Here is a 24,610-nt window from a genome sequence, read left to right as displayed (position 1 = left end):
AGTGAGAATCTTAAGAGACATAATGAAATGCATGATGTGGACCATCTATGGATTCTGATTCCAATAAACTTACTATAAAAAGAATATCTTTGAGATAATCAGGAAATTTTGAGTATGTTTAGTAATTAGTTTTGGTTTTTGTTGGCTATAACAATATGTTGTTGTTGTTGTTTTAATGTCCTTATTGGTAGAGATGTGTGCTAAGGTAGTTATAGTAGGAATGATAGGAGGCCCAGGATCTGTTATGAAATACTTTGCAAAGCTCCTCTTCCCCTTCCTTTCCTCTCCTTTTCCTTCCTAAGCGAACAAAAAGTCCAAATGCCAAGAAGACAGGTATCTGTGCTGTGGGGGTCATGTAGCCACAATGGCCCCAAATGGCATCCCGGAGTGCGGGCAGAGTGGGTGTGCCTGAGGGCTGGACGGATGGATGGACTGGCACAGGGTGTCAGAAGCATCCATGCCAAGGAGAAGGTTGGGCAGCCCACTATGGAAGTCACAGCCAAGGAGGGGGAGGGCGTGTATGTAGGAGGATCGAGCAGTGTGGGTGTCAAAACATGTGAGGAGGGAACCCACGTGGGGAACAGTTGGGCAGAGGAGTCGAAATCCAGGCTTGCTGAGGAAGGTTTCCACATACAAGGAAGTTCATCAAATAGGGAAAAACATTAAGAATAATGGGAGTCAGGTTTCTCATTGTTGGAGAAGGGAGTCCCTTATTTGTTACGGCAGCACAGGCTAGACTGACTGGTACAAAGGGAATTTCAAAATAACAACAGGGCTTTATTAAGTGGAGGGATGGGGGGGGGCTTTTTGTTTTCTTAATTACCCTGAGAAGAAAATAAAAACCTAATAAATGTGGATGTTGGATGGTTGTCATGGTTTGGTGAGTTTAGGAATTCAAAAGCCCCTGTACACACTCTCAAACATGCCGTAACCTGAGACCACGTTAACGAAGCCCATGGAATACCCAGCAACGTGCGGCAGTAGCTTGTTCAAATGCAAGCATAAGGCCCACATCACTTTGCTGGCCCTTCAAGGCCAAAGTGATGAATCAATGATAAATGACTCAGGGAATAATTTTAGACACAGAGGGCTGACTAAATGATTCTGAAAGATGTTGAAAAGAAAAAAAGGTGCACCAGACTCCATATCTGAGGCTGTTCCTACAGACCCACTCGCCGGCTTCTTTCCAGCTGCTGTTATCTAGGGTCGGTAGCCTCAGCACCTCTGCAGGAGCTCAGAAGCCCTGCCACAGTGATTCTTGTCACCCACATTTCCAGCACCCCCAGGCGCCCTCGTCTTGAACAATCAGTACACAGTGGGAAGGCACATAGGTTGGTATACTCTGGAGTAAATTTAGACGTAGAACTGTTTTGCATCCTTATTTATCTGAGTAATCTGTTCTGCCAAGTTTCCGCCTTTATAGTCAGGGACCAACCAATTACCATGAAAATCAGATGAATAAATATTGAAGAGAATGTGTTCATCGTCTATTTTGGTGTCCTCACAGCAAGGAAGTGACATTACGTTTTTAATTAAGTCTTTCATTTCCATTTTCTTTTTCAGCTAAAGCTGTCCTCCATAAGATCAATTAAGCTAGATAATCAGATCCAACAAAAAGCCCCCCAAAAGAACAGTTATTAGTAGGTGTGATTTACAGATTTTCCCAACCATACAGCAAATTTCTCCTCCAAAATTAAAGCTGTAGAGACAGCACAGCTTGGGGTGTTTGGGCTTGCTCAGACATCTGGTCTAACTTCATGTCCTCCTTGTCTTCTACATTATCTTGATACTGGTTCATGAATGTATAATATATTAGTAATAGTACGTATCTTTTGTAAATCATCTTTTTGTCTATAAGGACTGAGTGAACAAAAAAATTAATCATCTTTGATCTATAAGAGGGTATAATTTAGCTAAATTTTAACGTTAAAAAAATACCTAAAATTTTCAACTGAAATATTTATATTCTCATAGGATTTCTATTTCCCTCCTATTTTCCTTTAGATAACTACAACTAATTTAATAGGCAGCCAATGCAAATGGAAAGAACTCTGGACTGAGTTTGTGTAGAAAATCTCATTTGTGACCCCAGGTCACCTTCTTCGGTCCTCAACCTCCTAACCTGAAAAAGCCTGAGGTTGATTTATGTATTCAGTTGTCTAATGCTTATGGAACACCAGCTATGTGCCAGGCACTATTCTAGATGGTGGGAAATACTGCAATGAGCAAGACTGCTACCCTCATGGAGATTATAGTCTAGTGGAGGAAACGAAATAATAAACAAATTAGCAAATAAACGAGTACTTGTTTGTGATAAGTGCTTAAGGGTAAAAATAAATCAAGGTAAAGAAATAGGGGGTATCTAGGGGATTCTATTTGAGGTAAAATGGTGGGGGAAGTCTCCTCTGACCTGAGTAAGCCTAGATCATTGTAAGAGGTGTGTATAACCACATAATCTTGACACGCAAACCAGACGAGCACACACAAGCGAAGGAAGCAAAGACAGTGAAGACAGATTTCTCTTATGAACCTTTTTCAGGTGAAAAAATCCCAAAGGAAATATTAGGACTCCAAATCCATGATTACTATGTCAAGACCAAGCAGGGTTTATGCCAGGATGCAACATCAGAAAAATCTACCTGTGTAATTTCCCACATGAATGGACTTTAGGGAAAAAATCATGGTATTATCTCAAAAGCTGCTGAAGAAGCATTTGATAAAGTTCAATACATAGACATGATAAAAGCAGTTGGGCAATTAACATGTATCAATAGGTAATGAGAGCAGAGATTGCCCTTTTAACTGGCTCATGGACATATCCCAGGTGCCAAAAACAATGCCTGGATTAGTAGTCATCCAGCACACATTTGTTGAGTGAATGAATGAATGAAATCTTTTAGGTTGATAAGGACATCTTCCAAAAGCTTACATCATCCTTAAGGGAACAAAACCTCAAACATTCCTTCAGGTTGGAAACTGAACAAGGGCGCCCTCTCCTGGCCAATGCTCAAAGGTGCCCTCTAAGGTCTGGGATTGGAAGGCAGGCGAAAAAACTGTCAGTGTTTGCAATGGCAATGACCGCGGGTCCAGTAAAACGACCACAATCAGCAAAATTTCCAGGCTCAAGATCACACTACTTTCCTCTCCCTGCAACAGCAACTACTGAGAAAAAGTGATCAAAAATAACATACCACTTACAACAGGAACTAAAACTAGACACCCTAGGAAATAACCTAACAATGGAAACAGAAGAACTTTCTGGAGAGAATTTTAAAATTCTAACAAGAGACATCTTAAAACTAAATAAGTGGAGACATGCCGTGTTCATGGAGGTGATGATTTAATATTGAAAAGTGTCAGCTCGCCCCAAATTAATCTGTAAATTCAGTGCAAGTCCTATCGAAACCCCAGCATGTATTTTTGGTGACTTGATAAACTGAATCTAAAATCAGAACAAAGAATAAAGGTCTGAGAATAGCTAAGACAACTTATAAAAAGGAGACTCAAGAGGAAGGATGCACACCACCAGATACTAAGACAGTTTAAAGCCGTAACGACTAAAGCAGTATGGAACTTGCACAAGGAACAGACCGTCAAATCAGTAGAACAAAACTAAGAGTCCAGAAACAGACCCATGACACAGAGACTTAGTGTGTAATAGAAGAAGCATCACTACCACAGAGAAAAGATGAATTATTTGGTAAATAGTGACGGGAGAATTGGCTCACTACGTGGCGATTTTTAAAGTGTTGGGTCCTATCTTATATCATCTTCCAAAGTAATTTCAGTTGGAATTGAAAGGTAAATGTGAAAGATAAACAATAAAGCTAGTAGGAGAAAATATAGAGTATCGTACATCTGTGATTTGTAGGTGAGAAACCTTTTAAAACTCAAAACTATAAATCATAAAGGGGAAAATTGATGGATTCAGCTACATTCCCAAAAAAAAAGACTTTTATCTGATGAAGAATGTCACAGACAAAACTATCTGATAGGTGAAGATGTGGGAGAGTACATATGGAGATTCTATTGCTGGAATAAACTCAAGAAAACCCAATAAGAAGATTAAAAGAGAAACATGGGGGAAAGATAGGAACATAAAATTTATGGAGAAACCTGTTAAAGTGCAATCAAAGAATTGTACAGCAAACGATGAGACATCACCTCACTCCCCACCCGCACCAGATTAGCAAAACTAGATAGAGAAGGGGTGGGTATGGGACCCTCACACTCTGCTGCTGTGCATGTCAGTAGCCCAGCCATTCTGGAAGCAGATGCAACCCCTGATGACATTAAATGTATGTATATCCTGTGATCAAACACTCCTGGGATATGCCCCAGAGAGACCATCCCAGGTGCAGGGGAAACAGGCACGAGGTTTGCAGCACCTTCAGTTTTTCAATCCTTCACAAGAGAGCTCAGGAAGTGATGTGCAGACGGTGTATCCAGTGAGCCCCAGATGGCTCACCCAAGTAACAATTCAGTATACGGAAGGCACCACTGACATCTTAAAAACATGTACCAAAGGGAAAAAGAAAGAAATGATTTGTGGAATAACATCATGTTTGCAAATTTCTGAAACACACAAACACAAAATATGTATTTTCCCTGGTGTGCATATATGTAAAAAAAATCCACACAATGAAAGAAGGTGAATTGGATATATGGGGAATGGTTGCCCAGCTAGAGAGTGGAAGAGAAGAGAAGGTGCAGAGGTCTAGGGAGCTGAGGTGTGCAGGCAACTTAGTCTAGACACCTGAGGCAACAAATCATCTCAGGTAACACCGCCTCTTTCCCCAAACACACACAGTTAAATTGTGTCCAAGTCCAACTGAAGACTGTCTTCATCCCTACCTGTCAATCAAAAAAATGCAATGTCCTTCATAGAGAACAGACTTGTGGTTGCCAAGGGGAAGGGGAGGTTAGGGAGGAAAGGATTAGAAGTTTGGGTTTAGCAGATGCAAGCTATTATATATAGAATGGATAAACAGCAAGGTCCTACTGTATAGCACAGGGAACTATATTCAATATCCTGTGATAAATCATAATGGAAAAGAATATGAAAAAGAATATATATATATATATATGTATAAGTCACTTTGCTGTACAGCAGAAATTAACACAACATTGTAAATCAACTACGCTTCAATAAAATTTTTAAAAAACGCAATGTTCTTAACCACTATTGAGATAACTCTACCTGCTGCTTTGTTTTCACTGGATAAAAAAATTTTAAACAACAATCCTGGAATTTACTCAATGGTTAGGCTAAGGTAACTACATTTATTAAACTTAGTACTTCTTGGACTGTGCCAGGGTGAAGTCAAATTTATTTATTGACTGAAAGATGGTATATTCAGTCAATCCCACAGAATTATTCAGACACAACTGTACTGCCAGGAAGAGCCAAAATTACTGCCATGAGGTATTACTTCTCTGGGTGGGAAAGCAAGAGACTAATTAATAGGAGGCTTACTTACTGCTTCATCACATTTTATAACCTGCAAATAAAAACTGGTGATTCAACTTGCAGAGACACTTGAGGTAAATATTAAAAGCCCAGGAGCCCTGTACTTCTTTGTCCACTATGAACGTATTTGGAAGGAAAACTTTCTCAGTTTTTGTATTTATTTTAAAGAACATGAGAATTAAGGCTTTCAACCTGGGCCCTGGGGATTTCCAAGTTTTATAACTTGCACAGGGGGCCCTGACCATGGGCCCCTGTAGCCTGGCTCTGGCCTGAAAGCATAAGTCCTCTGGGCCTGGTCTCCAGGGCCCTGGAGGAGTGACCGTCAGGACTCAGCAGGCATATGTGAGTAGAGGAGGGAAAGTGGTCCCCAGTGCAGTGGCCCAGGGTAGACTGTCGGAGGGAGGTTGGCCAGTGCAGGCCACACTCCGCCCTGTGCTCACCGTGCCTTCCGGGTCCACGAGCAGCAGGTGCTTGGCCTGGCCGTTGTGCATGCCAGTGAGGACAAAGGAGCCTGGGTTGGTGGTGCTCTTCCTGACCAGGAAGTCTCCATCTCTCTTCAGTAGCCCCTCTGCCTCCTTCCTGCTCATCTCCCCTTGGTACCAAGGCTCTGCTTTCAGCTCTTCCAGCATCTTGGCATCCGGGGCTCTGGGTGAGATGGGGCTGATGCACTCCACGGAGGCTGCCTTGCTCAACACAGGCCCCAAGGACTGGTTCTTGAGAGCATCTTCAAAAGGTTCTGCCAACAACATTTGCCAGCAACACGTCAATCCCAAGGAGAACAAATGATAAACAGTACAATGTGAGGGCTGGAAATGCAAAGGCAACTTCTACCAGAAAAAAAGAAGTAGAGAAAAATGACTGGCTGGTAATACAACAAGACTCATCATAACAAGTATTTGAAAGCAAAGCCCAAATCTTGGCATGACTCGTTCCAATGAGTCTGCTTTCCCAAGACAGCTGGGCATTGCGTCTTGTGCCAAAGACTCAAGCACACCCTTTGCCTCACTAGTTAGAATGACTTCATTTTTGCACGCTGCAAGAGGCCATGCATACTACATGCCATCTACTTTCTCTGGAACATTGGCTAGCCTCTTCAACAAATGTGTTCTCTTCTGAATAAAAACCTGCCAATACCAAAGAAAATACACAAAGGAAAAGACAAGTTGCAAGGTTTTGATTTCATGCAAAACTGAAACCCAGGCCAACAAATGTTTCTTTCAAAATTTTTGTATTAGGTGAATTCTTAAAAGAGAAGAAAACTGACATTTATTGGGTGCCTTTTGTGTGACTTGCCCCAGGCTAGGAGCTCTACCTCCCCTTGACCTTCACTTGTTTCCCTGCAGAAAAAGGCTCTTCTGTGAGTGTTTGAGATTGAGCTTGACTTTATGCCCTTCAGAACATACTTCTCTTCTCACTGCAGGCCACGACTCTAACAGCAACAAATATCAGTGGTAAGAGAAGTCACCAGGCTCATCTAATTAAATCTCAATGTTCGATTTTCAAACAAGGCAATATGTACAACAGCACTCTGAAAAACGCCCACAGTGCCACACAAGTGTAAGGTGTTGTGATGATTATTTAGGACCCCACTGCCAACCTGCTACAATGCAAGCACCACAAGAACAAGAATGGTTCTCTCCTGGGCACAGCTACATCCCTCTAGTCCAGCACTGTTCCTGGGACATAGTTTGTCCCCATAAATATTCAGTGAGTGCTGTAAAATCAGACCAGTTTGCTAAATGTTGGTAGAGAATGGGCAGAAGTGAAGTGAATAAATGAAACCAAAACTAAATCATTTTGACACTTGTTAAATGATTTACAGATATGGGACAAAAAAGAGGTTAAAACTACGGGCTAAAATTATGTTCGTAGATTTTCTCTTTTTATTCTACTTTTTCCCTGATTACCTGGAGTAGTTGAAAATTTGTATTCTGTTTCTGTACCATCACCATCATCACCACCATCACCATCACCACAGCATCCTCATCACCATCATAATCACCGTCACCTCAGCCCCACCACTAGCATCAACATCATCACCATCACTATCAACATCATCATCACCATCACCATCATCACCAACACCACTATCACCATCTTATCATTATTATCACCTTCATTACCACCATTACCATCATCACCATCACCATATCATTACCCTCATCACCATCACCACCATCGCCATCAGCATCACCACCACCATCAGTACCATTACCACCACCATCAGTACCGTTACCATCACTATCAGCACCACTACCACCATCATTATTGAGCTATAGTGGTTCAAGACAAACACAGAGTGCTAGGTCTATTTTTCCATACTTTTCAATAGATACTAGCCTCTCCAGGGCTCTTTATACTTTCGGTTTCCCCTTCTCTAGTTTGGGGAGTAGGAGTAGAAATTGATGGATGAAAAAAGGGAGGTCTGGCTTTCATTTTTTCCATCTCAAACCCCAGCCCAATCTAACTCTCCTCAGGCTCTGGGGCCAGGAGTCACTGGTATATTGACTAAATTAAACAGTGAAAATTGTCTGACCATAAATACAACTACTAAACTGAAGTTGGGAGATATCGTTACAACTGGAGCTACCACTTTCCTCTGCATCTTGAGAAGTTGCTTCATACCTCCTAGGCTATTGCCACATTTTTTTAAATGAAGAGATTGGATTAGATGATTCTACGGTTCTTCTGGCTCTGGTGATTTTTAAAATCAGAATGGGAGTCCAGTGTCCCATTCTGGGGAAAAATAGACTTTTGTTGTCATGGTGCAACCTGTTTATAAAAGCACTCAGCCCTGTCCTCACCCACATGCAATACCAGGTACGTATTGTATGTGGTGAACCAGCAGTGAAGTTACCAAACCTCTAGGGTTCTCTGTTTCCTCCTCTATAAAATGGTAATAATAATAATATCTACCCGCAGGACTATTGCAAAAATTAAATAAAATAATAAGCACCTAGCCACGTGGTAGAAACTCACTAAGTGCTAGTCTCCTCTCCCTCCCTCTTCAGCCTGTAAAATTCTCAAGGAAACTGAAAAAGAAATTTGGGGATGAAAAGCTGTTTGTGAGCTTGGGAAGCTCTTTCAAAATTCCTTAACAACAATTTACACTTTCATTAATCAGTTCACGGATGATTTATTTTTCCCAATCTATATGCCAAACAGAGGTCCGTGGTACACATCATACTACAGTGCAATCAACAGTAGTTTGGGATTATCTTCTTATCCCGTTTTATTTTTCATCAGAGTACCTGTCACTACCTGTAACACATGGTAGTTATTTAAACTTCATGAGAGTAGGGACTTTGTCTATTTTGTTTTCCTGTATATGCCCAGTAAGTAGACTAGTATTTGACACATGGTAGGTGTTCAGTGGAGAGGAAGAAGAGGAGAGAGAAAGAGAAGAAGTGAGAGGGAAAGTGAGTGTGTGTAGGCAAACAAGAGGTTATATTACAATTTCTTGCTTATATGTTAGTCTTGTTCAACAGACTAAGAGCTCTATGAAAACAGTGGCCAAGCCATTTCATCTTGGCATCCTTAAAACTGATATAGTATTTGGCACACAATATCTAATTAATACCTAAGTGAATAAATAAATGAATGCATTTATGTATATCATTTGTCTCAATACGACCTTCAAGAGCAAAGTCAATTATAAAACGGGGGTGGGGGGACTTCCCTGGTGGTCCAGTGGTTAAGAATCCGCCTTCCAATGCAGGAGACGCGGGTTCGATCCCTGGTCGGGGAACTAAGATCCCACATGCCGTGGGGCAACTAAGCCTGCATGCTGCAACTACTGAACCCGTGTGCTCTGGAGCCCGCATGCCACAACTGGAGAGAAATCCGCATGCCACCACAAAGATCCCATGTGCTGCAACTAAGGCCCAACACAGCCAAATTAATTAATTAATTAAATTAAAAAAAAAGAGGGGGAAGCTGCTTTGCCTCTGGACTGCAGAGAAGGTTGTAATTCCAAAGCAGGGGTTGGCCAAGTTCAAAGCCTTGAAAAGCTCAATCATAACCCAGAAAAATACAGCTAATCAGTGTCATTAATCAAAACCCCACTAGAAGAAAATTCAGTAATTGCACAGATTTCAAACAAAAGACAATGTAAAAAAACAGCCTCAAAAGAGAAAAATCCAGTGGCAAATGGAAACCCACTCATGTCAAAGAGGTCTTTCCGTGGGCTGCTTTCTGCACTGCTGCCCGCGGCCAGCCCAGCCTGCAGTGGGATGCACTGGGTGTTGACATAGGTGGGGGCTTCTCCCGTAGGGGCCACCTGCGATTTCCTTTCCGGCATGCTGTAGATGTCCAAAGACCCTGCAACAAGAAAACAGCCCTCTTTTCTCTTCTGATCGTAACGTTATTCATGTTAAGCTACCCAGTGATTCACAGAAAAGTTCCTTTAGCCCATTCATAAGAAGATCCTTCTTTCAGATGCCCATCTGTTAAATCTCCTCTCTGACCCTCTCACACCCTGTTGTACTCTGCTAGGATGCTCTCCACTCCTTCCTGTCAAAATGGGACCTACTGGCCCAGGATGATGGACACCGTGAAGGTTAGGAGCCTTACCAAGACCCTAGGCACCTCTGACCCGGGCTGGGGGGAGCGGGGGGGGGGGCCACACCTGCTGCAGAAGCTGCCTCAGCCTCCTCATCCCCTTTACAAAGCCCTGAGATCAAAATAACTGAGCAGAAGAAAACCGGCCTTATTTTCATTGCTCTTTTTTTAAGTGTAGGGGAATGCTTCATATCTTAACTCCATTAGAAATGCAATGCAAGTGCTGTGACCCCATTTTATTAGAAAGTTACTTCCTAATGAATGAGGCACCTTCCTTATAAAACAAGAGTCAGGCTTGTGCCTTCATGGGACTTCCCAACTGGACCAAGACTCTGTCAAGGCAGGGTCAGGCTGTCCCTGCTCTTGTTGCCTGAGGCGAATGAAGGGTGTTGCCCTGCTTGAGCCACTATCCGATTTTTTGTATGGGATCGCTGTTTCTAACAGGCTTCCACAGACACTCTCAAGATCGCCTTGGGCCTGGAGAGAGGTCACAGAAAAACTCAAAAAAATCTCGTGGTCTGTGGAAGTCGGCTCAATCCAGCTGGCAAGAGTGGGTTCAGGGCTTTTGAAGAAGCTTTCCCAAGAGCCCACTGAAGGCCTTTTGGCAGCACCACTGTCTCTGGCCTGTAAGCGTGAGAATGCAGGTGTCCTGCGAAAACCCCTTCTCTGGGGAGCATCTCCACAAATTCCTGAGCTCTGTCTACTCCTCTCCCTGGATGTGGTTTCTATGCGTCACTGGTCGTTCCTGCGCTATGAGTCCTGGCTTAGTGATGACTATCTGCCATTCAGACGTCTGTATGAACTGCAGACAACTCAGTCTGTAAAAAGAACTTTACAAACTAATCTTTAAAAAGATCAAAAGCCCAGTGAATAAGTTGCTGACGACGGCCCTTTCCCACTTCAGACATTGGCAGGTGCTGAGTCGGGGGCAGGGAGACACACCCTCCCTGGTGTTGGTACCCAGAGTTCAGTTTCATTTAGGGGAAATGGCTGCTAGCAGATCAATAAGGAACATTTGTATTTGTTCTATGGAAAAGATATTTATTGCTTACAAATAAGAACTTGAAATTTATTTATTCTCTTTACACAAAAACTTGTGTAAGGCTCATTTTTGCCCTGGTGAACTTCTTATATTGTCTGTTCTTGATCTGGCTGGAATAACTTGAATATAAAAAAAGACCTCATTTTCAAATAAACCTGATGAATTTTCAATAGAGTAAATATCTCATGTAAGTAATGTGTCTCCTTTAGTCTTTAGCAGTTGTATGTCTATGTACACAATTGCTGTATAATACTTTTTAAATGTATATAGAACAAAGATGAAAAATGTTAAAAAAAAAAAAAGTGCCTCTGGCAAAGTTATAACTTTAATGTGCTATTTGCATCCTATTCTGAGATAGAGCCATGTGGTGTACTGACTGGGTTTTATGGATTATTGGCTAGGCAGTATGGATGGGTCATCTTTCAGCTGGGGCAGGCAAGACATGAAATTCTTTCATCAGGGGGAGATTTTAAAAATATATTGTCAATTACTCACCAGAACAAATGGCAATAATGAATGGAAAAGCCTTAATGTTAAACCAACAAATGTAAATTTCTATACCCAGAAGTGTACATTGGATCTTAGCTCATTTGTCACTCCATCGCCTTCAGGCCCTGAACAGTTAGTAGTCAGGGCCCCAGAGCTATTGAAAGTTATAGAAATGTTTGAGGTGGGAAAAAGTTTAAAATTAAAAGAGACTTTAAAAATGTATGTATACATACACACACATATATGTATGTGTAGAAATAACTGTCTAGAGAATAGAGACATGTTAGCGGTTAGCTTAAACTAAATAGTCCTTAAATAGCCATATAATTTTTAATGTGGGATGTAGGTGCGTGCTAAGAGGTTGGATAAGAGGTGGAAGTGTCCTCTGACAGGACCCAGGGCTTGTGAGGGATTTGTATCTCTGGTACTATCTCTGCCAAGGGCCGGCATTGCTCCGCTCTTCCTGAAGCTGACCCTGGAGAGGGAAGGCAGGGGTGAGGCAAGGAAGGGAAAGCTACAAGCTACTGCTGGGATCCACCGGGGTTCAGCCCTGCCGGTGAGCTGAGGGACAACACAAAGCACGCCCCACAGTCTCCCAAACCAGCCCCGTTTGAAATGGGTGCAGGTGCCCCTGGGGAGGTGAATTCCTCAGCCCCTGGGCAGGCAAGCCCTCCTGCCAGAGAAAGGCCTTAGGAGGAAAGTCTCAGGGTGCAGGAAGCACTGGGGTGGGTGGGGGCAGTGAGCTGGTCCTGGTGCCAGGGGCGGCATCATCTGATGTGTGCCCTCAGACATGCTCGACAGCCATTATTTCTATTTCTATTATCTGGCTGGGAACCTGCAGTCACACCCACAGCAGTTATTTCCAGTGGGTCACTCTGCCACTCCACAGGAGAGGAACTACCCACTAGGGAGCACGTCACTTTCGAAAAGTATTTTCTATGTTTCTTGTCCACCTCACCTTGCCTCTCACCTTGCCTGACAGGTGTTTGCTGCCAGTCTTCGCCAAGCGGGTCTCCTAAGTGTCTCCCCTGGTAGTAAGTTTGCTCTTTTCCTGCAAACTATAGACATATGTAAATACACAGAGTGAGAAAGTCATCCTCTTCTTGTTTCTGCATCTTTAAAAGCCATAGTACAGTAGAAGGGCCTTCAATGGCCAACAGATTGCATGCCTATTACACCCAATTTTCCCTTCATGCCTCTCGGTTGGCATTAAGATTTGGGGAATAAGTTTGTGTGGGTGTGAGAAAGAGGCTGTATCTCATCAAAACTACAAATGCCCCCTGTTTTCATTAACCCCCTCATCCCTTCCCTAAGTGTGACCATAAATTGAGCTCTTTACATGTAGCCACATCACTCAACATGACCTAAAATAGATTTCAGTTAAAGATTATCTGTGTGTCAGAACATACTTCCCACCCAGCACATACACCCATAACCATTCATGCCTTGGCAAGTCCACCTTGCTGATTCCTTCTCAGTGTTAGAGCTACTGACACTTGGTTTCAATGTTATTTGCCACTTTCATTGGTGTCATTGTCATTCACATAAGGTAGGTGACATCAAAAAATTCCCTACAACGAAGAGATATCATGGAGATACCATAACTCTGGAAAACGAATGCCTTACTAGAATTTCAAGTTAGAGGGAAAATCAGGGAAATAAGCAAAACAGAAAAACTCAAAAAAATCTCATGTTACATCCACTCTCCTTTCAGAGAACCCAAAGCACCCCAGGCCTTTTAGAAGTCTTGAACTCTCTCTTTTCCTCATTAAGTTCACAGTAGAATGGGATTTGTGCTAGGATGAAGAGGGAACTCCCAGAATCAGGAATCACAATATAGCTCCAAGGCTTTTGACGTTAAAACAAAAGCTTCCTCTACTTGTCTGCTTTGTGAAATGCATGGGGAAAAAGTTTGTGAGTTTTTCTGTCTGGACCTGAAAATAAAGTTGAAGAAAGCAAAAGGAAATAAAGTTCAGTCAGCCACCATCCAAGGAAAAAGGTATAAGCCTCACCTGGGCTGTGTCAGGACCGTGGGGTCTGGCTTTCAGTCGAGCATCTACAAACCCCCCTGGAGGAGGCATCTTGCTTGGAATGCTGTTGTAGTACGGGTGGTCTGAGCCATCACCCTCCTCTTCAGTCCATGGCTCATCTAGACTCTGCATTCTGTTAAAAGAGGATTTTCAGGGACTTTAGCCAAAAGTTGAGCTTGCAGTCAAAACCAAAAAAATCTAATGTTAGTAATTGTTGCCCCAGAAAGCAGAGTTTAGTCACTGCCCCTTTAACCATCTAGGTCTCAGGCATATATATAAAGCAGATGAGTGGTTTGGCCAAATATCCCTGACTTATTCACAGTTCTACCCTTTAGAAAATTCTGGTCATATTTGAAACAGGAAAGAACTCCTTTTTTAAAATTACACTTTAATAAGGAAAGATATAATTTATATGTAAGGATAACCAGTTTCTCAAGGCATAGACACACATTTTAGTACATTATGAAATTTACCCAAAACAAAATTAACTTTAAAATGGAGATTTAGTGACATCAGGGAAAATGACAGAGTAAGGACCTCTGAAAATTCTCTCCTCTGTAATAGCAACAAGAAAGCTAGCAAAGAAAGTTTCATAATCAACTTTTTCATAACTCTGGAAATTAACCAGAAGCTTGTAGCAACCTAGAGCGTGTTTATTAAACAAACAAAAAAACACAAACAGCTGTCAGAACAACAGCTTTGTTGCATTGTAACTTGCTTTATTGTCATCTCCATGGTAGCCTTAAAAACCCAAATCCCACAGTCACAGTGAAAACCAGCAGCCTAATAGCCATGGGAGGGGGCAAAAGAGCATTGAGGCTCCTTCAAAGCCCTATTCCCAGAAAACAGTCATTATGATGTTTCTGGTCATTCTCTAGAATCCTCCACTCCAAAGGTTGTCTTTATTTGACCTGATTCAGAGCTTGTCCAGGGAACATAGCTTCTTCCCCAGGGTCATTTGTCAAAAACAATTAGAGGCACTTCTTTAACATTGTGGCTCCCTGAAACAGTAGATAACATTTGGGGTAAAGAGTAAGCTAATCAGAAAGCTTAAAAGAAAAGCTGGGAAATAATAAGCTTTGACATAATTCTGGCAATCTGGAAGGCTGCATGTATACGAGGGTTGTTTTCATGGCCGGGGTTCTGTGCCTGCTCAGAAAAGATGTAAAAAAGCTCTAGTTCTCACCTGTGACTGACTTTGAAGCTTTGCACAAGCAGGAAGTAAAAGCTAACGCAGAGTTGTCAGCTGCCTAACTGAGTGTTGAAGGAGTGCCCCAACACACACACAGAACCCCTCAGCAAAAACTGTGGGACTTAGTGGTTTCAGACATTCAAGGAAATCTCTTTTCAGTCATTAGCTGTCTAATAAATGAACTGAGCTGAGTTGTCAGTGGCCATATGTGACAAAAAATACAGACTTTACTAAGTTAGTTTAGAAAAGTCATTACAACAAACAACCACAACAAACAGCAACAACAAAACCTGAGGAGGGGAGAAATCTGACTTCCAGAGTTGTCACACTATATTATTTAAAATTTCCAATTTCAACAAAAAATTATGGGATGCAAAGAAACAAAAAAAATTGGCTCATACACAAGAAAAAAAAGCAATCAACAGAAACTGTCCCTGAGGAAACTCAGGTTTTGGACTAACTAGACAAAGACTTTAAATTAGCTACTTTCAATATGTTCTGAGAACTAAAGGAAACAAAAAATCAAACATGACAATGCTGTCTGACCAAATGGGGAATAACAAAGAGATTCAAACCTAGACACCTCATAATCAAACTGATTAAAGCCAAAGAGAAAGAATCATGAAAGTAGCAAGAGAGAAGCAGCTCTTCGTATACAAAGGATCCTCAATAATATTAACAGTGGATTTCTTATCAGAACCAATGGAGGTCAGAAGGCAGTGAGATGTCACATTCCAAGTACCAAAAGAAAAAGACTATCTACCAAGATCTCTATATAGGCATAGTTCGTTTTACTGTGCTTCACTTCATTGCATTTCACAGATTTCACAATTTGCATGTTTCACAAATTGAAGGTTTGTAACGACACTGCACTGAGCAAGTTTTCAGTGCCATTTTTCCAACAGCATTTGCTCACTTCCTGTGTCTGTGTCACGTTTTGGTAATTTTCACAATATTTCAAACTTTTTCATTATTCTTATATTTGTTACGGTCATCTGTGATCAGTCATGTCTGACGTTACTATTGTAATTGTTTTGGGGTGCCACAAACTTCATCCATATAAGATGGCAAACTTAATCAATAAATGTGTGTTCTGACTGCTCCACCAACTGACTGTTCCCCCATCTTTATCCCTCTTCTCTGGCCTCCTTATTCCCTGAGACACAACAGTATTGAAATTAGGCCCATTAATAACCCTGCAATGGCCCCTAAGTGTTCAAATGAAAGGAAGAGTCATATGTCTCTCACTTTAAATCAAAAGCTAGAAAAGATTAAACTTTGTGAGGAAGGCATGTCAAAAGCTGAGACCGTCCAAAAGCTAGGCTTCTTGTGCCAAACAGTTAGCCAAGTTGTGAATGCAAAGGAAACATTCTTGAAGGAAATTTAAAGTGCTACTCTAGTGAACACATGAATGATAAGAAAGTGAAACAGCCTTATTGCTAATATGGAGAAAGTTTTAATGGTCTGGATAGAATATAAAACCAACCACGACATTACCTTAAGCCAAAGCCTAATGCAGAGCAAGGCTCTAACTCTCTTCAATTCTATGAAGGCTAAGACAGATGAGGAAGCTGCAGAAGGAAACTTGAATCTAGCACAGGTTGGTTCACGAGGCTGAAGGAAAGAAGCCATTTACATAACATCAAAGAGCAAGGTAAAGCAGCAAGTGCTGATGTAGAAGCTGCAGCAGGTTATCCAGAGGATCTAGCTAAGATAATTAATGAAGGTGGCTACACTAAACAACAGATTTTCAGTGCAGATAAAATAGCCTCATATTGGAAGGAGATGCCATCTAGGAATTTCATAGCTAGAGAGAAGTCAATGCCTGGCTTTAAAACTTCAAAGGAGAGGGGTGGGTTAGGGAGGGTGGGAGGGAGGGAGATGCAAGAGGGAAAAGATATGGGAACATATGTATATGTATAACTGATTCACTTTGTTACAAAGCAGAAATTAACACACCATTGTAAAGCAATTATACTCCAATAAAGATGTTAAAAAAAAAAAAAACTTCAAAGGACAGACTGACTCTCTTGTTAGGGGCTAATGCAGCTGGTGACTTTAAGTTGAAGCCAATGCTCATTTACCATTCTGAAAATCCTAGGGCCCTTGAGAATTATGCTAAATCTGCTCTGCTTATGCTCTATAAATGCAACAACAAAGCCTGGATGACAGCACATCTGTTTACAGCACGGTTAACTGAATATTTCAAGCCCACTATTGAGGCCTACTGCTAGGAAAAAAGATTCCTTTCAAAATATTACTACTCATTGACAATGCACCTGGTCACCCAAGAGCTCCGATTGAGATACCAATGAGATTAATGTTGTTTTCACGCCTGCTAACACAACATCTATTCTGCAGCCCATGGATCAAGGAGTAACTTCAATTTCAAGTCTTATTATTTAAGAAATGCATTTCATAAGGCTGTAGCTGCCATACGTAGTTATTCCTCTGATCGATCTGAGCAAAGTCAATTGAAAACTTCTGGAAAGGATTGACCATTCTAGATGCCATCAAAAACACTCATGATTCATGAAAAGAGGTAAAATCATCACCATTAACAGGAGTTTGGAAGAAGTTAATTCCAACCCTCATGGATGACTTTGAGGGGTTCAAGACATCAGTTGAGGAAGTAACTGCAGGTGTGGTGGAAATAGCAAGAGAACTGGAATTAGAAATGGAGCCTGAAGATGTGACTGAATTGCTGGAATGTTATGATAAAAATTTAATGGATGAGGAGCTGCGTCTTAGGGATGAGCAAAGAGAGTGGGTTCTTGAGATGGAATCTACTCCTGGTGAAGATGCTGTGAAGATTGTTGAAATGACAACAAAGGGTTAGAATGTTATATAAACTTAGTTGATAAGCAGTGGCAGGGTTTGAGAGGAGTGACTCCAATTTTGAAGGTAATTCTGTGAGGGAAATGCTATCAAACAGCATCGCATGCTACAGAGAAATCATTCATGAAAGGAAGAGTCAATCAGTGTGGCAAAATTCATCGTTGTCTTGTTTTAAGAATATGTCACAGTCACCCTAACCTTCAGCAACCATCACCCCTGATCAGTAAGCGGCCATCAACACTGAGGCAAGACCCTCTACCAGCAAAAAGGTTGCAACTCGCTCAGATGATGGTTAGCAATAAAGTTTTTAGCAATAAAGTATTGATAATTAAGGTGTGTACATTATTTTTTAGACATAATACTATTGCACACTTAATAGACTACAGTATATTGTAAACATAACTTCTAAATGCACTAGGAAACCAAAAAATTTGTGTGACTTGCTTTATTGTGATATTCACTTTATTGCAGTGGTCTGGAACCAAACCCTCAATATCTCTGAGGTATGCCTATACCCAGCAAAACTATCCTCCAAAATGAATCAAAAGTTAAAACAGTGCCAGATAAATAAAAACCTAGAAAATTCATCACTAACAAATCTGCACTACGAAAAAATACTAAAGGAAGTACTTCAGGCTAAAATGAAAGCCACTAAACAATAATTCATGTCACATGAAAAAATAGAGGATAATGGTAAAGTTAAAAACATAGGCAAATATTAAAACAGTATAAATGTAGTTTTTGTCCATAACTCTTTTCCTCTCCTCTCTGATTTAAAAGACAACTGAATAAAGCAATAATTATAAACCTGTGTTGATAAGCATTCAATGTATAAATATGGAATCTTCATAACATAACAGCACAATGGAAGGTGGAGAAATAGAGCCACATAGGAGCAAAATTTTTGTATACTATTGCAATTAAATTGGTGTTAATCTGAACTAAATTGTTACAAATTAAGATGTTAGTTGTAATCTCCAGGGCAACAACTAAGAAAATAACTTTTAAAAGACAGTTTAAAAAAAAGAAAAGAAAAGAAGGTAATGAAAAGAGTTCACTCATAAAATATTTATTTGACACCAAAGAAAGCAGTTATGGAGAAACAAAGGGACAAAAAAATGACATAACACATATAGAAAAAAATAGCAAAATGTCAGGTAAAATCCTAATGTATCAGTAATTATATTTAATGTAAATACATTAAACACTCCAATTAAAAAACAAAGATTGGCAGAATGGATTTTTAAGATAACGTGGTCTGACTATATGCTTTCTACAAGAGACACATTTTAGATTGAAAGACATTTTAGATTTAAAGATTTAGGTTGAAAGTAAAAGGATGTAAAAAGGTATTTCATGCAAACAGTAACCAAAAGAGAGCTGTGGTAACTCTACTAATATCAGACAAGATAGACTTCAAGACAAAATTTTTACTAGAGACAAAGATAAAACAGCAACCAGTCAAGAAGATACAATAATTATAAAGCTATATGTACCTCACAACAGACCCTAAACTATATGCAGCAAAATCTGACAGAATCAAAGGGAGAAATAGTGCAGTACTAATATTTGAAGACATCAATACCCACTTTCAATAATGGATAGAAAACCAGAGAGAAGATTGGGAAATAGAAAATTGAACACTATACATCAACTAGACCTAACAGACATCTATAGAACACTCCGTTCAATAACAGAATATAAATTTTTCTCGAGTCCACATGTAACATTCTCCAGGATAGACCATATGTTAAGTCACAAAACAAGACTCAAAATTTTTAAAAGATTAAAATCATACAACATATGTTTTCAGACCATAATGGAATTAAAGCAGAAATCAATACTAGAAAGAAACTTGGGAAATTCACAGATATGTAGAAATTAAACAACACATGCCTAAATAACAAATGGATCAGAAAATAAATCACAGGGAAATTGGAAGAAACTTTCAGGTGAATAAAAACAAAAACAACATACTAATACTTATGGGCTGAATGTAAAGCAATGCTTAGAGGGAAATTTATGAACGGTAAATGTCTATATGATAACAGACAATCTCAAATCAATAACCTGACCTTCTACTTTAATACACTAGAAAGTAAGAGCTAAACCCAAAGCAAGCAGAAAGAAGAAGAATAAATATTAGGGTGGAAATAAATAAAATAGTTAGTAGAAAATCAATAGAGAAAAGCAATGAAACCAAGAGTTGGTTCTTAGAAAGATCAACAATATTGACAAAGCTATAGCTAGACTGACCAAGAAAAAAGAGAGAAGACTCAAATTACCAAAACTAGGAAGGAAAGAGGAAAGACTGCTACCAACCACACAGAAATTAAAAGGATTATAAGAGAAACTATTAAAAATCATATGCCAACAAATTAGATAACCTAGATGAAATGGAAAAATTCCTACAAAGACTCAATCCACCAAAAATGACTCAAGAAGAAATAGAAAATCTAAACAGAACTGTAACAGATAAAGAGATTAAATTAGTAATCAAAATCTTGCATCCCAAGAAAAGCCCAGAATCATATGGCTTCTTGGTGATTTCTATCTAACATCTAAAGGAGAATTAACAGCAATTCTTCATAACTCTTCCAAAAAAATAGAAGAGGACAGAAGTTTCCAAACTCAGTCTATGATGCCAGTATTACCCTGATATGAAAACCAGACAAAGATATCACAAGAAAAAAATAACAAAACTGCAGACCAATATCTCTTATGAATATGGATGGAAAACAAAATACTAGCAAACCAAGTCCAGCAACATACAAAAAGAATCATACACCATGACTGAGTGGGATTTCTTCCAGCAATGTAAGATTGGTTCAACGTTCAAAAATCAACTAATGTAATATGTCATACCATTAGAATAAAAACAAATACCAAATACTCATCTCCATAGACACAGAAAAATCATTTGACAAAATCCAACACTTCTCCATGATAAAAACCCTCAAAAAACTTGGAATAGAAGGGCATTTTCTCAACCTGAAAAAGCATCTATGAAAAGCCCACAGCTAAGAACACAATTAATGGTGAAAGTCTGAATGCTTTCCTCCTAGAATCAGGAACATGACAAGGTTGTCCAGTCTTTCCACCTCTATTCATTGTACTAGAGATTCTAGCCAGGACAATTAGAGAATAAAAAGAAATAAAAGAATTCAGATTAGGAAGTAAGAAGTAATAAAACTATATTTATTTGCCCAGGACATGATCTTGTATATAAAAAATACTAAGGAATACACACACACACACACAAATGATTAGAGCTAATAAATGAATTCTGTAAGTTTGCAGGATACATAATGAATATTCAAAGATCAATTGTATTTTTATACATTAACAATGAAAAAATAAAATTAACAAGCAATTCCTTTTATTATAGTATCAAAAAGAACAAAAGATTTATTCTTTTGGTAGTAAAAATTATCAAAGCAAGTGCAAGACTTGCACACTGAAAATTACAAAACACTGTTGAAAGAAAATAAAGAAACTCTAAATAAATGGAAATACATCCTGCATTCAGGGATTGGAAGACTAAATATTGCTAAGATGGAAGTACTCCTCAAATTGGTCTACGGATTCAAGACAATCTCTATAAACATCCCAATTGCCTTTTTTGTAAAAGTAGACCATAAAATTTATCTGAAATTGCAAGGGGCCCCGAATAGTGAAAACAGTCTTGACAAAGAAGAATGTAGTTGGAGGACTTATACTTCCTGATTTCAAACTAACAATAAAGCTATACTATTCAAGGCTATGTGGTACTGGCATAACGATAGACATATAAATCAATGGAATAGAATTAAGAGTCCATAAATAAACCCATACATTTATGGTCAATTGATTTCAACATGGATGCCCAGACAATTCAATGTGTGAAATAGTGTGAAATAGTCTTTTCAACAAATGGTGCTGTGACAACTGGATAGCCACTTGTGAAAGAATGAAGTTGGACCCTTACCTCACACCATATACAAAAATTAAGTCAAATGGATTAAAGACCTGAAAGTAAGAGCTAAAACTTAGAAGAAAACATAGATGTAAATCTTCATGACCTTGGATTAGGCAATGCTTTCTTACATATGACACCAAAAACAAAAGCAACCAAAGAAAAAATAAGTACATTAACTGGACTTCATCAAAATTAAAAACTATTGTGCTTCAAAGGACATTATCAAAAAAATGCGAAGACAACACAAAAAATAGGAGAAAATATTTGCTAATCATATAATCTGAAAAGAGACTTGTATCTACAATATATAAAGAACTTCTATACAAGTCAACAATAAAAAGACAAATACCTCAATCTTAAAAATGAGCTAAGGATTTGAGCAGACCTTTCTCCAAAGAAGATATACAAATAGCCAATAAGCACATGAAAAGATGCTTGACATCATTAGTCAACAAGAAAATGCAAATCAAAAGCACCATCAGAGACCACTTTGTACTCACTAGGATAGCTAGGACAATAACAAACGTCGGTGAAATTGGAACTTTCATACATTGCTGGTGAAAATATAAAATGGTACAGCCACTTCAGAAAACAGTTTGGTAGCTTCTCAAAATTTTAGCATAGAGTTACCATATGAGTGAGCAATTCACCTCCTAGTTATATACCCAAGAGTATTGAAACATCTGTCCACACAGGAACTTGTACACATCTTCATAGCAGCGTTATTCATAAGAACAAAAGGGTGAAAATAACCCAAAGGTCCATAAACTGATGAATGACTACACAAAAGTTAACATATGCATACAAAGGAATATTATTCAGCCCTAAAAAATAAAATGCCATACTGATACATGCTACTATATGGATTAACCTTGAAAACATTCCAATAAGTGAAAGAAGTCAGGCACATATTGTATGATAACATTTATATAAAATGTCCAGAATTGGCAAATCAATAAAGACAGAAAGTAGAGTAGTGGTTGTCTGGGGAAAGGGGGTTGGAAAATGGAGAGTAACTGCTAATGAGTATGGGGTCTCTTTCTGGGGTGATGAAAAATGTTCTGGAATTAGATAGTGGTGATGATTGTACTCGTGCTATCTTTGACAATACTAAATACCACAGAACCGTATATTCTTAAAGGGTAATTTTATCATAAATAAACTATATATCAAATTTTTAAAAAATAATAAATGGAGCTTTGGCTACATTTGAATTCTTTTTCATTGTCTTCTCTGGTTTTGTGTTGAAAATAACTTTAGATTTCTGCAAGAAAAATCAGAGGAAAAAATCTTCTAAGGAAATTCATACCATACCAAAAAACCCATTCATTTAAAAGTATTATTTTTTATTTCCAGTTGGAGATGGGCGATGAATCCAGATCACAGAGTCTCTCCCCCAATAATTAATACAATGAACAAAAAATACCTCACGAATAAGTAAAGCCATCCACTCACTAGCAGCAAGAGAAGAAGGAAAGAGGAAGTCATGTGCCACCAACATGAAACTTTGAGATGCTGGGGCAGCTTGCTGGGACCTAATGCCGCCCCACTCACTCCACGCTCACCTGTCCCCAGCTCTACTCCGAGGAATGTGGACAAAGAAGCTGACTGTGCCAATTCTCATACCTCCAGCTCATGCCCAATTTGAAGAGAAATGGCCTGAGCAAGTGAGCAGAAAACCCAAGGAGAACTGCTCACAAATAGAACCTCCTGTTTTGCTGGCCCCTGGGAAATCTAGAAGGAAAATGGGCCAGTGCCCTCCACAGTCCAGGGTCCCCATAACAGGGCAGGGAGGGGAAGAGGGACATGGCAGCTGGAAGCAAAGTGCATTCTCTCATGGCCCAGGATGTCCCCAGCTGGGACAGAAGGTGGTGCATTCCCACCTGCTCCCTGGATCTCAGACCTGCTCAGTGGACACAACAAGCAGCTTGTCAGACAAGATGAGACTGATGTCAGGGAACACAGGTCCCCTTGTTCCTGCTCTGCTTTAGAAATGTTATACCATTACTTGCATATTGGGTTGAAAGTTTTCTCGGTAGATAAGATCTCTCTACTTCATTCTCTTTCCCCAAAACTTCTTCAAACTTTATTATATAGAAACATATACAGGACTTCATACCTTAAGTATATTCCTGGAGAAGCATGGTAGTTCAATTAACTCCCCCCACTCATTTTTTGACATATTATTTTAATAGGATTTATTTGACTTCTTTGCAACATTTCAAAAGTACAGAAAAGCCTAAATTAATATAAAAGCCACCTACACATCCACCACCGAGATTAAACAAGTGTGAACATTTTGCTATATTTGATACCTTTTTTTAAAGAAATAAAACTTGTCAAACTTGCTTTAGATGAAAAAATACATGATATTAACTGTAAAATGCTAATGGTAGAATCTAGACGGTGGGTATACAGGTGTTCCTTGCAAATTCTTTTTGTATATTGGAACACTGTTGTTATAAAATGTTAGGGAGGAAATACACTTAACAAAATCAGTTAAAGCCCACCCATGTCCCTGTCATCCTCAGATGTCCTAGAGTTGGTATGTAATATTCTTGCATGTTTTTATACTCTTTATACACATGCACTTATCCATAAACTATATATACAATTGTTTATGTGTTTTTAGAATTTCCATAGATGGTTCATATCCTTTTTCACTCCATTTAAAGTATTTGAGATTAATTCTGGTAATACACATATACTGATGAATTCTGTTTAATGACTATGTCCCATTATAATATAAAATTTAGAACTTTTTGTTCACCCACTCTCCTGCCAAGGGCTATTGGGTTCCCTCCACTTTCCAACTCTTTTTTCACACAACTTGTATGAGTTTTCAGAAGTCTTTATCAACCGGGAAAAAATGGGGCCTTCACAGGCACCTCCAGAATGAATGTCTTAACAGAAATTTTCCAGTGGATAAAGGGAAAAAAAATTAAAAGTCTCTTTCAAGAAAGGTGAAGACTTCAGAGAGATGAAAGGAGACTTCATAATAATGAAGGTAGAGGTAGGCACTGCCTTCACA

The 24,610-nt window shown here is 39.4% G+C and overlaps 1 protein-coding gene across 1 annotated transcript in view; it reads right to left on the bottom strand.

Annotated features, from left to right (window-relative positions):
* The window catches only part of SHC3 (SHC adaptor protein 3), a 142,913-nt gene that overhangs the window by 18,678 nt on the left and 99,625 nt on the right, over nt 1-24,610 (bottom strand). Inside the window, exons 8-11 of the mRNA XM_061199383.1 lie at nt 13,574-13,724; nt 12,520-12,619; nt 9,632-9,790; nt 5,911-6,206 (exon numbers count right to left, since the gene is read on the bottom strand). Coding sequence (XP_061055366.1) covers nt 5,911-6,206; nt 9,632-9,790; nt 12,520-12,619; nt 13,574-13,724 — 706 coding nt within the window. The remainder of the gene's footprint in view (nt 1-5,910; nt 6,207-9,631; nt 9,791-12,519; nt 12,620-13,573; nt 13,725-24,610) is intronic.

This window comes from Eubalaena glacialis, chromosome 9 (assembly GCF_028564815.1).
Source record: "Eubalaena glacialis isolate mEubGla1 chromosome 9, mEubGla1.1.hap2.+ XY, whole genome shotgun sequence".
In the NCBI taxonomy this organism is placed as follows: Eukaryota; Metazoa; Chordata; class Mammalia; order Artiodactyla; family Balaenidae; genus Eubalaena; species Eubalaena glacialis.
The sequence above is the reverse complement of the archived record's forward strand: the minus strand, read 5'-3'. Positions and strand labels throughout refer to the sequence as shown.